This window comes from Neovison vison, chromosome 4, assembly GCF_020171115.1.
Source record: "Neovison vison isolate M4711 chromosome 4, ASM_NN_V1, whole genome shotgun sequence".
NCBI lineage: Eukaryota > Metazoa > Chordata > Mammalia > Carnivora > Mustelidae > Neogale > Neogale vison.
In genome coordinates, this window is record NC_058094.1 from 49,945,246 (window position 1) to 49,958,709 (window position 13,464).

The 13,464-nt window shown below is 35.3% G+C and overlaps 1 protein-coding gene and 1 pseudogene across 4 annotated transcripts in view; both read right to left on the minus strand.

The window, feature by feature from the left end:
* Window positions 1-3,162: 3,162 nt before the first annotated feature.
* On the minus strand, window positions 3,163-3,262 carry LOC122905783 (annotated as a pseudogene).
* A 5,193-nt stretch (window positions 3,263-8,455) lies between these two features.
* Window positions 8,456-13,464, minus strand: part of LRRCC1 (leucine rich repeat and coiled-coil centrosomal protein 1) — a 37,196-nt gene continuing 32,187 nt past the window's right edge. For all 4 annotated transcript variants that reach the window (XM_044245375.1, XM_044245376.1, XM_044245377.1 and 1 more), the window contains 4 exons: window positions 12,898-13,106; window positions 12,670-12,807; window positions 11,066-11,201; window positions 8,456-9,344 (listed from right to left, as the gene is read on the minus strand). In XM_044245375.1, coding sequence (XP_044101310.1) covers window positions 9,222-9,344; window positions 11,066-11,201; window positions 12,670-12,807; window positions 12,898-13,106 — 606 coding nt within the window. In that variant the 3' untranslated portion in view covers window positions 8,456-9,221. The remainder of the gene's footprint in view (window positions 9,345-11,065; window positions 11,202-12,669; window positions 12,808-12,897; window positions 13,107-13,464) is intronic.

Sequence of the window (13,464 nt, forward strand, 5' to 3'; positions counted from 1 at the left end):
TTATTTTTAAGTGATCTCTACCCCTAATGTGGAGCTTGAACTCACAACCCCCAGATCAAGAGTCACATGCTCTTCCAACCAAGCCAGCCAGGCACCCCAACCAAATTTTATTTTGGTTGCTAATGATGACATACCAGTTTTTAAATGCATGAGCCTATTTAGTGGTCAGGATTGGTTGGAATTTTCAAATTTCAGGTCTCCTTTGAGCTAACGAATTTCCATCAAAAGCTACCTACCTCATTAGCTTTATTACTCCCTTGCATTATCTTTTCTAAGTTAGTAAGAAAACAATTTAGGTTTTTGTTTTTCCTGTCCAAACCTTGCAACACACAAACATCTATCTTCTATACTTTCTAGGGAAAATAAACAAGCAAAACAATACTACCAAAAAACAACAAACTTAGTTAAGAAATACATTTCAAGGATTATTCATCTTCTCATTATGATAAAGAACATTATTCTTTGCCCACCAAAACTTGAATGGTACAACAATATAATAAATAAAGAGGTTGTTTTCTTTTCTTTTTTTTTCCCTAAAGATTTTATTTGTTTATTTGACAGAGATCATAAGCAGGCAGAGAGAGAGGAGGAAGCAGGCTCCCTGCTGAACAGAGAGCCTGATGTGGGGCTGGATCCCAGGATCCTAGGATCATGACCTGAGCCGAAGGCAGAGGCTTTAAACCACTGAGCCACCCAGGTGCCCCAAAGAGGTTGTTTTCACAAGTTTGTGCATTATAAGTAGAAACAGGAAATGCAAATTACACAAACTTATATAAAAATATAATTTGCATACATTAGAATTTAAATTTTATATGGTGACTTGTATTCTACCCTACTACACCATCAAGTCAGTTTACAGAAAGAGCACATATATTAAAAATCTGGGATGATATTAAAAGAAGCAGAGAAATAGTGGCCTCTTCCTTGAAGAGTTCTAAGAATTAAGAATTCTAATGCAGGGGCACCTGGGTGGCTCAGTGGGTTAAAGCCTCTGCTTCGGCTCAGGTAATGATCCCAGAGTCCTGGGATCGAACCCTGCCTGAGTCGGCTCTGCTTGGCAGGGAGCCTGTTTCCCCTGCCTGCCTGCCTCTCTGCCTACTTGTGATCTCTCTCTCTGTCAAATAAATAAAATCTTTAAAAAAAAAAGAAAAGAATTCTAATGCCTGGGGCTCCTGGGTGGCGCAGTCAGTTGAGCATCTGACTCTTGGTTTCAGTTCAGGTTGTGATCTCAGGGTTGTGAGATGGGGGCCACGTTGGGCTCCTTGTGGAGGTTGGAGTTTGCTTGGGATTCTCTCTCCCTCTGCTCCTTTACCACCCCCACCCCCATCTCTCTCTCCTCTCAAATGAATAAATAAATCTTAGGGAAAAAAACGCTAATTCTTATCGTCATTAGGTTAATGCTTATGATCTGATATGTGGGGTCTGAATTTCAACAATACATGTTCAAATATAAGAACAAGAGATCCAGTTGTTACAGCAAAATATAATTCAACTAGGATACATTGCAATCTTCTATTTCCTTATGCATGAACAGTCCTCTGCTCTTACAGATAAAAAAAAGAGGATGCAAATCGGGTCAAACATTTATTGAAGCTGAATGTCATTTAGACCTTCATGCAAAATCAAGTTGCTTAGCAACTCTCTTCATTGGAAATATGATTGATAACACATTTCTTTGAAATTTTAGTAAGATAAAAATACTTATCACTAAACTACCAAAGCTTGTCTAAATAATGAGCCATCACATGAAGGGTTCCCGTTCATAATACATTGCCCCAATTAAGATCCAAACTTCTGCATAGTACCCTCTGGTACAAACCCTTTGGCAACTAAAACCCTGTGTCAAATGAGTGTTGACATATTTTGGATTTATCATCAAGAGGGGGTGATTCCAAGTCAAAAGTGTTGTCAAAAGATAATTTTTCACCACTAATGACCCCCACATCATTCAGTTCCTTGTGTAGTACCAGAAACCTATTCCCTAGAACGAAAAATAAAACCGTCTATGCAAACAAATAAGTAAATCCTTCCAGGTAATGACAAAAGTTATCCAAGAATTAGCTAACCTTTAAGTATGTACTATTTTGTCTTGTTCTACTGTAATTAAACTATTTTATTTATAAAACACATACTTACATAATTATATGTATGCTTTTATAAAAAATACTTTAGCAAAAATTCAGACTCGTTCGTGGATATCTTCCAACTATGTCATGTTAGCCATAAACATTACTAAATCAAATAATATATGCTTTTAGAATCTCTGAGAAAAAATGCTTTGTAAAATGGGAAAAATGGAAAAGCCAAAATATTACCTTTGGGATCTTTCATTAGTCAGTAGACCATCCAACAGTTTGTCTGTCTTTTGTAATTTGTGATGCGCATCCTACTGGTATTACACAGAATGACTTCAGCTGATTACATGGTCACCTTTTAATTGTAATACTTGCATGACTAATTTAATGTGAATTGGGAAAATTTTAAAACAAACATAACCAGAACATCAAACTAGTGATTTAACTTATGTTATTTAAATTATGGCTAAAAGTATTTAATTTTTAAAACTTAGTTTTAGGAGAACTAATAAGAAACTAATAATTTGGGTAGTGTGAAAATATGCTAGAAATCATAAGATAAAACTGATGATGTTATACCAGTTTTTAAGTGTATCAATTTCTTTAGTAATTATAACCAGTTAAAGTTTAGTAAACACTTATCTTTTAGCTGAGAGGAAGAAAAACATTTTACTCTTCTAGTCTTTTTTTTTGACAGGAAATAGGATTCACTGATAGGCAGTGCCCAGGTTCTCTGACTACAGAGCCCACCATTCATCCAAGGGGCCATGATTAGGGATACATTTGACTCCATAGCCTTCTGATGAGCTGCTTTTTCTTCAGCAACCATATCTTCAATTTCATCCACTTTAAACTTAAGTCAAACCTCACTTCTTAGAAATGTGAATCTTCTGGCAGCAGGGAGCTTGCACTTGGTCCTACGTAGGGCCTCAATTACATACTCCTTGTTCTGCAGCTTGGTACAGATGGACATGATGGCTTGTCCAACATGGACCCTGGCCACTGTGCTTTCCAGAGCACTCCTCAGACCTGTCTGCATCCTAGCTTAGAGATAGCATGAGGTCAGACATCAACGCCCACTGGAAAGGGCTATCTCCAAGGTCCCTTAGGGGAACCCATACAATCAATAGGCTGCATACACTACCAAGGAACTATAGCACCCTGGGCACTCTTCTAATCTTTAGCCCCTTATGCGTCACAAAGAATATGCTCTCAAAGTTCAGAATCTTTATATGGGTTATATCAGTAAAGAGAGCAAGCACGTAGATTTCATAAGTTCAACAGTGTTCACAAAATAGTAGGTGAGGTATGCCAGCATTGTAAACACCAAGAGCAGAAAGGGCATTCCAGGCTTGTAAAAGTGCAAACCAATATTGTTTTCATTACTGTTCAGAAGAAACTATCTGCCAATCAGGAAGCCCTTCCACCTTAAAGGTTTAAAAATAGTGGAAAGAAGTAGCATAGACAGACCCTCAGTCTCCCTTGATGAGCCATATACTAAGAAAACAGAATCTAACAGCAAGACAATCAGTCGGTTAGGTGTCTTTTTTTTAAAGATCTTATTTATTTGAACGAGAAAATGAGAGAGACAGAGAGCATGAACAGGGGAGCAGGTCAGAGAGAGAGGGAGAAGCAGACTTCTTCTTGAGCAGGGAGCTTGACACGGGGCTGGATCCCAGGGCCCTGGGATTATGACCTGAGCCAAAAGTAGATGTTTAACCCAATGAGCCACCCAGGTGACCCTGGCATCTGACTCTCGATCTCAGCTCACGTCTTGATCTCAGGGTGGTGAGACTGAGTCCCACTGGATGTGAAAAATATAAAAAAATTAAAATAAAATAAAATAAAAAATAAAAGCAAGGCAGTTACATTACCAACAACTACAGCAGTATGGAGATAAAAGTGAAAAAATGGCAAACAAAAATAATCCATTTAAAGCTGTGGCAACTACAAGGGCAGCCTAAGGCAAGGGCGATTCATACACCCGTGAAGTGTCAAAGAGTTATCTACTATGGAAAGTACTGCCTGACAGTAATCAAAATTCTGGAAAGATTTCAAAGATTCTTAGAGTATTGAGGCTCTAAATTCTCAAGGTTGTAAAGATGATCATCTCTTTGGGTTTAAATAAAAGGATATGCCAAGAGTTTGGTAGAAAAACAACAACAACAACAAAATCCAACTTCATCTGTAAAGCACTGCTTACTTAGATCTCTGTAGGTGTGAAAAGACTAGAATTTGTACACTTCTTGAAGAAAGATAAGGATTCAGTCTATTTACAGATTTATAACTAACAACTAACAGATGTAACTACTTCTAAATATAGCCTTTCCAAAGCCTGGTAGGAATCATGCTGGAAAACTGCACAGCAGCTTCCTGGAAAAGAATGTTCAGTAGAGAGCATTTGATTTGATAAGTGTCAGAGAAGATCTCATGGATTGATCCTCCTAAAATTCACTTCCAGTAAAACCAAAGAAAGCACACCCACTATAAAAAGAATATATACACACATATATGTGATTCTTACCATTTCCGGAAAGTCTGAGCAAATCTTTCAACAAGACCCTGAGGTAAGGATAAGGACCAGGTAGGTTTGTTTGGATTCTAGGTTTTGTTTCCTAAGTTTTAGTAAATAGGTGCTTGTTTTGCTCTGTAGGTGGCTGTGTGGTTGATTCAACACATCTTTCAGGGAATGACAGTGGAGAAATTGGGCAGGGGGTTCTCGGTAGGACAAGGCATGAGCTATTTGATGCAAAGCAATTAGGTCAGACTGTGGTTTATACCCCAGGATGAGGCAATAAATGTTGGAAACACCAGCATGACAGAGTCATAACAAAAGAATACAGACTCCAGGCACTCTGAAATAACTAAGCTATGTTTTCTAGAGCAGGCACTTAGACAAAAATGGTGGTTATAACCACTTAATGTATAAATGAGTCAATTATACCAATATGTTTAGCTGCTTGTGTCTTCCTTGGTCACTGTGATTTAAGGCATACATTAGTCATGAGCAGCAGTCTTGTTTTGCCAAAGGAAGTAGAGACAACTGAGCCCCACCATTAGTGGGTGGTGGTATCACTAGCCCATAAATCACAAATCAGATGGGGTATCAAGACTTCTCAATGAAAATCTTCCAAATGAATTAAGTAGTCACATCTTTGGCAGGGTTACTCTCCTACTCCATAAAATATAGACTAATTGTTGGATTCATTTACTGGAACTTGTGATATCAACCTAAGGACATTACTACTTCATCCACTGTACATTAGTAGGGTTTAATGAAGAAGGGTATCAGCTGCTGTTTATTTTCGAGTAACTCAAAAGAAGAGAGGATAAACTACACTTAGGATTTGGCGATGTGAGTGAACATTCTGGGATTTCAGTAGAGAGCAAGTAGAATATTTTTTCCAATTATCCCCCAGAGTACTAAACTAGAACTTCTATACCTAACATCCTAACCTTGCAGTATTAGTATTAGTATTAGTATTGAAGACAGTGTATCTTGGCTTTAGGAATTTGGTGGCTGGTATGTACTAACAGAAACTAGAAGACTAGAGAGTTTTAAGTCTAGGTACTTTTAAATCAGGATTTTGGATCCAGGGGTTGGGTGAACTGAATGAAGGTAGTCAAAAGGTATAAACTTACAGTTATATTTAAGCTCTGGGAATGTAATATACATGATGATTATAGTAAACAGTTGTGTATTGTATATTTAAAAGTTGCTCAGAGCAGATATTAAAAGTTCCCATCATAAGAAAAAAATGTACTGTGTAGTGATATTATTAAACTTATCATGGTAATCATTTCACAATACATGCATCATATTATTATGTTGTATACCCTAAACTTCTACAATATTACGTGTCAATTATATCTTCATACAACTGGGGAAAAAAGATTTTTGGGTCAAGATATAGGTAACAGCGTGGGCAGCCTTTCTTGGGTCCCACAACTCAGAAAACCAAATAATTTTTTAAACCTCTGGAGTCTGACTCTTTCTCTTAACTCCCCCCTACCCCCAGACACAACATGGGTCAATATAGAGCCCATTCCTCTTATTCCATCTTTTCTCTGACATTTCTTATTTGACTCATAGGTTATTTAGAAGTTGCAGTTTAATTTGCAAGTATTGGGGAACTTCTCACATTTCTTTCAATTTCGGCATTTTTTACTATGTCAATTTCAGTATTTTTTTTACTATGTGGCTCTCTACTAATTTTTGCTACTTGAAGTTAGCTTCTTGGGAGTGTAAATTCATGATTTTCATCAAATTTGGCAAGCTTAGAGCCACTATCTAATATATAGGTTATATAGTTATATATACTTTATTTAGAATTCATATATATCATTCCTTTACTCTCCTTTTGTACTTCAATGTATGTTGGTGCAGTTAATGCGATCCACATTTCTGAGGCTGTTAATTTTCCTTCAGTATTTTTTCTCTCTTCAGATTGTGTAATCTCCAAGTTCAGGTTCTTCTACTGGTTCAAATGCACTGTAGAGACCCTAAAGTAAAATTTTATTAAAAAATGTTTCTCTTTATTCTTTATTTGGTAAGCACTACTAACCCAGCTTCCTTTACTTTTAAAGCATGCTTTCAGTCTTTTGAACATATGGTGGTTGCCTTGAAGTCTTTTATCTAATATTTGGGCCCTCTTACAAGTATTTTTCCCTGCTTTTTTTGCCCTCTCTATGGGTCCCTCTTTTCTATTTCTTTACAAGTCTCTTTCTAGGTGAAAACCGGACATTTTAAGGAATCTATTGTAGGCTTTTGTTGTTGGTTTTTTTTTTTTTTAAGATTTTATTTGACAGAGATCACAAGTGGACAGAGGGGCAGGCAGAGAAAGGAAGGGAAGCAGGCTCCCCGCTGAGCAAAGAGCCCAATGCAAGCCTTGATCCCAGGACCCTGGGATCATGACCTGAGCTGAAGGCAGAGGCTTAACCCACTGAGCCACCCAGGCGCCCCAGCTTTTGCTGTTCTTATAGAGAATAAATTTTCTTGAAGAAATGTTTCTTCATTTGCTGTATGCTCTTGGGACAATTTTCAGACCTTAAATGGGTGTTTTAAAATATTTTTTACAGGGCACCTGGGTGGCTGAGTTGGTTAAGTGTCTGCCTTCAGCTCAGATCATGATCCTAGGGTCTTGGGATAGAGCTCCAAGCTGGGTTCCCCCCTCAGCAGGGAGTCCATTTCCCCCCTCTGTCCTTCCCTCTGCTCTTGCAAATAAAATCTTAATAGATAAATAAAAAATAAAATACTTTTTACCAGTTGTGGTTGTTTTGCTAGAAAACATGTCCACAGAGCTCCTTGAGCTACCATTCTAGAAGTGGAACTCACTCTGTTGATTTTTCAAGTATAATTGTGTTTTCTTAGTGACTGTTGTAGGAATTACAATATGGATTTTATCAGTCATCTTTAGATTAGTATTAATCTAGCAAAATAGCCATTCCTCCTGCCAACTTCATGCTATTTTTGTCACATGTATCCCACCTACATATGCTGTAAATTCAATATACTGTTACAATTATTGCTGTATATAATGCATTCTAATTAACAGTAAAAATATCTATACAGTCTTAGGAGAGCTTACCTACATATTTACTGTTCCCAATATTCATTTCTTCCAGTGAATTTGAGTTACTATCTGGAATCATTTTCTTTCAGCCTTAAGAACGTCAACATTTCTTTTGAGGTAGGTTGGCTAGCAATAAATTTTGTCTATTGCCTGGACATGCATTATTTTGCATTTATCTTGACAGTTTTGCTGGATTTTTTTTTTTTTTTTTTGGATGTAGAATTCTTGGCTGATAATTTATTTTTCCTCCATACCTTAAGTATGTTACTCACTGCCTTCTGGCCCCAGTTTTTGGTTTTTTTTTTTTGGCCTTTACTATTTCTGATGAGAAGTCAACAGTTAACTATATTGTTCATTTACATGAATATTTTCTTGCTTTCACGAATTTACCACGAGTTTGACTATTAAGTGTATAGGTGTGGTTCTTTTTGTATTTATCCTGGGTTCTACTGAAGTTCTTGGATCTACGGGTTAATCTTTTCATTACATTTAGGAAATTTTTGGCTATTATTTTTCCAATTTATGCCCTGCTCTCCCACCCCCACTGTGCATGTTGGTATGCTTGGAATTTGTCCCATAGATTTCAAGAAGCTTGCCTCTCACGAAATGGAGCCCTCTCTTTTAGAAGCATTCACTTTTTTTCTGATTGCATTTAATTTTTAAAACTTAGTTCAGGGGTGCTGGGGTGGTTCAGTGGGTTAAGTGTCCGACTGTTGATTTCAGCTCAGGTCTTGATCTCAGGGTCATGAGTTCAAACCCCATGAGAAAAAGCAAACAAAGAAAACCCCAAACAATTTAATTCAGTGGTTATTAGTTAAAAATGTGATATTATATTCTTTCTTTTAGAAATAGTAATAGTACTTAGGTTTTAGTTCTGCATACATACTAACAAAAGAGATGACAAAAATGAAAATAAGAATTCTTTCAAATACAGTGATTAGAAAGGAAAATGAAGGTGGAACAGGAGTGTTCCTCTTGAGGAACGATATTTATAAAACCTTACATGTAATCTTTAATGAACTCATATGCATTATAAAAAGGGGGTCATTATGAGTGATCTGGAGATGGCTACATATGCTTTGTTAAGAATGCCATATCTTTTATCATACAGACTTCAAATACTTTTCAGCTACACTTATGAGCATTTAAAAAAAAATGGAGCTACGTCAACTACAGGATGACCAATAAATATAATTAGTTCATCAACACAATAGGGTAACAACAACGATGAAAATACTTGACCTCATATAGTCCAAATACTAACGTTAATTTCCATTTACATATTTGAAGGCAAATGTGTAATTACCAAACAATGTATAGCACAGAAACAAGAAAGTGTTGTAAGTCTAGTTATTTTGATAGGTTTTTCTACACATAATTATCAACAATTTATTATAAAAACCTACATATACAATTAAAAAATACTTGATCAAAAGTCTTTTAAAATATAATCAGAATGAAATGTGTAGAAAGAGACATTTCAAAGTCGTAGCAGTTACTACTATTACAATATTTAATCATTTTTACAATAGGTCTGCTGTTCCATTTCAATTAAATTCATTTCTTGGAACCATCACATTTCTTGTTGAATTTCAGTCAGAGCAAAAGCAAGTTGTCTAATTTTTTCTTCCATTGCTTTTTTGTTCTTGCATGTTTCTTGAAGAAGTTCACGCATTTCCTCTTCAACCCGATGAACCTAAATAAACATGTAAATTTTGCATTTAAATTTTTTAAAGAAAATATATTTAAAAAATGCATTCTGAAAGAAAAAGTCAAACTTTACTCTCATTTATTTTGTAACTTGTGGTATTCATTTAAAGCAAAGACGTATATACAATGTAACTTGTTTAAATACTAATACTGTATACAAAGTACTTACATTTATATTGTCTAGATCTCACAGGTTCTTGTGATGAGTACACAGTAATTTAACTTAACTGTATTTTAGAGCTTAGAAAATTTGTTCAAGGCTGTGCAATTTCTCAGTAGCATATATGAACAGAAACTCAGTCTTCTGACTTATGTTACGTATGAATGAGGAGTCATGAGTTCAACTAAAACAATTCCTCACAGACTTTTAAAACTGAAATAACCTCCCTTCCTATTTAATCTGGTCTACTGTATTTTTCTTTTCTTTTTTTTTAAGGTTGTATTTATTTATTTGATAGACCGAGATCACAAGTAGGCAGAGAGGCAGGCAGAGAGAGAGAGGGAAGCAGGCTTCCTGCTGAGCAGAGAGCCCGATGTGGGGCTAGATACCAGGACCCTGGGATCATGACTTGAGCTGAAGGCAGAGGCTTTAACCCACTGAGCCACCCAGGTGCCCCTGGTCTACTGTATTTCTAAAATTGCTGTTGGTTATCATCTCTTCCCAACCTATATTCTCCTAGGATTCTCTGTACTGTATACTATTAATTTCTGCTTGAAATTCTCTCTCCTATGACGCAACATTCCTGATAGTGCTAGCAATATGACCATTCCTTTTTATTTACTTCCCTCTTCTGAATCTCTAATACAGATTTCCTAAACTTTTTCCCTTAGAAAACTAATATTTCTCCTAATTTAAATTATCATCTTTATGTAATAATTTGTAATTTTTTTCAGTTATCACATTTAAGCCCTGGTGCCATTTCTGTAACTCTCTAACATCCCTTTGATATTACACCATATTGGCACCAGAGGTCCAAAATCAAACTCAGTATTTCCTTTCAGCTAAGGGCCTAATCTTATGCTTTATTTGGTATTACCTGATGCACCCTTGTTAACACTTGGTAGATTTTAAAGAAAACTTCTGAAACATCTGTTGACCTGAAATAAAATAAAGAGCTACATTTTGAACAAGTTATACTTCCTTATTTATTGTCATTATTTCCAAAGACCTTGTTGCTTTTTTTTTTTCCACATAGATTCCTGAGGGTAATGTCACCTAATCACACAACTGTCATTAAAATTTTATGGAGTTACTCTTTCTGTTTATGAACTCTTTCCCAGTTAGCTGATTTTCAATCTCTGTCTCACAGATATCTGTTTCTTACTGCCGCTTCAAAATCAAGAGAAAATGGAAATTTACAACTCTTCACTCACCTAGTGGATGTCAACAGAGGGATTATATCAAACTAAACAGGGGGTACCTGTTGCATTTTTAAAATACCTGGATCTAACCAGAGACAGGAAATGAAAGTCTCTGAGGGGGAAGCTCATGCATGTGTACTATTAAAAAGCTCTACAAGTGATTCTGATATCCACCTCTGATTTATCATCACCCTAAGTATCTCTGTCAATGATATTAAATGATATCTTGATATTAAATGATCTCATTCAAGACAATCAGTGACAGTCTTAAACCCTAATTAATAAAATACTCTTTGGAACTTTTTCCCAAATAGTGATGGATTATACTTTTTATTTATATAGTACCTTTAAATTTGCAGAATCGATGTATTTCTGCTTTTCACTTGCCAGTTGTATTATTTCAGCATGATGAGCTTCGACAATTGCATCAACTTGTTTTTTAAAGGCATCATCCATACTGTGAAGCTTTTCCACTGCATCCCTTAAAAATAAAACAAAAACCATATTATCTTTGTGCGTAAAAATTAGCATTTTTTTCTCTTCTTGGATGGCAACTCTTATATTCATATTTTGATGGAAGTATAACTCCATTAAGTAGCAAAGGGCTATCCTGGGTAACTAAAGATATAAGTGGTTCATCATCCAGCGGCATCTGTTAGTAACACAACAGGGTAGGGTAACATCAAGGAAAACTTGTTATACTTTTACCCTCTAAAAGTTAGAGTACTCTGGTTCTCATTTATTTTGAGTCTAAGGATCTGAGTTTTAAGCACATCTGCAGATGACTACTATCAATCTTTTTTTTCCCCATGTGTTTGTAGTATAACTTGAGAGGCATACACTACGGGAAGATTTGAGTCTATGCATATGTATTATATGTCTGACTTCTTTATGCTAATGCTTAATAGATAATACTCTATATTAATAAACACATTAAATAGCATTCACAAAATTTAGTGCTAAGAGTTTCTTAGAGGCCAAACCCAAATTCCTTTATATTAAATATGAATATAAGAAAGTTAAGTCCATAATGAACACACTTTCTGCTTTTGGTATAGCCCATAGTAATAATGGATTGAAATTAGGTCCATGAATCAGGTTTTTATTCCCAGTTGCAACACTTATTAGCCATATGACTTAAAAGCAAGTCACAAGCTCTGCATTTAAGTTTTTCTAGTAACTATTAAAAAGGATAATTCTACTCTTCTGCCAACCTCACAGAACTGTTGCTGGGTTCAAATTAAGATATAAGAGAAAAAAAATCAATTTATATGTTATAAAAGGCTATATAAATAAAATGTTTTTGTGAAAATTCTATTAAGTCAAAAATCATATATGCATATATACTAATCCTAGTCATGAAAGTATTAATGTATAAAATCAGGTCTTTATTGTTTTGCGATTAACATAATAATGCAATATAAGAGACTCTGAAAACTATCAGGCTTTATGATTTATATTAAAGTTTGGAAACTGCTATTTAAAGAAGATGCTATTTCTTTTAGGATTGAAAATACTCCAAATTGTGACAGGCAAGAGAGAAAATTACAATAGGTTTCAAGCCATGGTCCTTGAATTAGCATAGTTGAAAGCAAAAAGGAACAGATACACGTAACTGTATTATCCATTAAAACTTTCTATAGAATATAATATTTTTCCACGGCAATTACTGTGTGTCAGGCACTAAGTACTAATTAACTCTTATAAGCCATATAAATACACATACATAAATATACATATACACAAAATTTAAACCTCACATCAAACATTTGAGGTAGGAACTATTATCTACATTTTATAGATAGAATGGAAGTAAAGTACTTGGCAAATAACTAAGTCTAACACACGTTTAACCCTTTCCTCTGTCCTTCTTTTTACATTATCTCACCCATTCCAATTCAGTGTTTATGTTTAAAGATCTCCCACATCCTCTAGGACTCAGTGCTTACTTTTGTAGTTCAACACTTTTGTCTCTTTCTGCTTTAAGTTTCCTTTCCTTGTCTTCAAATTTTTCTTTCACTTCTTTTACTTGCATTTCAAGATGACTTAGAAGCTCTCCTTTATCATGCCATTTCTGATTAAGTGTACTAATACAAAAAGAAACAATTTAAAAAATAAAACTGGTTATATGAAATTATTTAGCCACATTTTATTTCTCAACAGGAAATACCAGATACCTGTAAGCTTTTCTAATTTCTTCAAGTTCTAATTCCTTTACTTTCAACTGTTGTTTTAGTTTTTCTTTTCTTTCATTGTGTCTTTCCAGTTTTTCAATTATGTCATCCAGTTGTGAAGATTTCTCATCAAGTTGTTCTTGAGTACATCTTTGTATTTCAGTGATCTTTTCTTGTAGTATTTTGATTTGTTCTTCTCTTTCTTGTACACACTTGAAGAAAAAAAAATCAGCATTTTACTTTTATTAACCCTAAATGTCTCATTTTGTAATTAATTAGATATGGTTTAAAATTTTTCTCAAAACTACAAATTAAAAAAATAAATTGAGAGACACCTGGGTGGCTCAACTGGTTAGGCATCCGCTTTCAGCTCAGGTCACAATACCAGAGGTCCTGGGATTCTGGAATCAAGCCCCGTGTTGGGAATCCCTGCTCAGTGGGGAGCCTGCTTCTCCCTCTGCCTCTGTCCCTTCCCCTTGCCTGTGCTTTCTTTCTCTACTAAGTAAATAAAATCTTAAAAAAAAATAATAAATTGAATGTTTATTGAGTGTTTTCAAAGAGATTTATAGG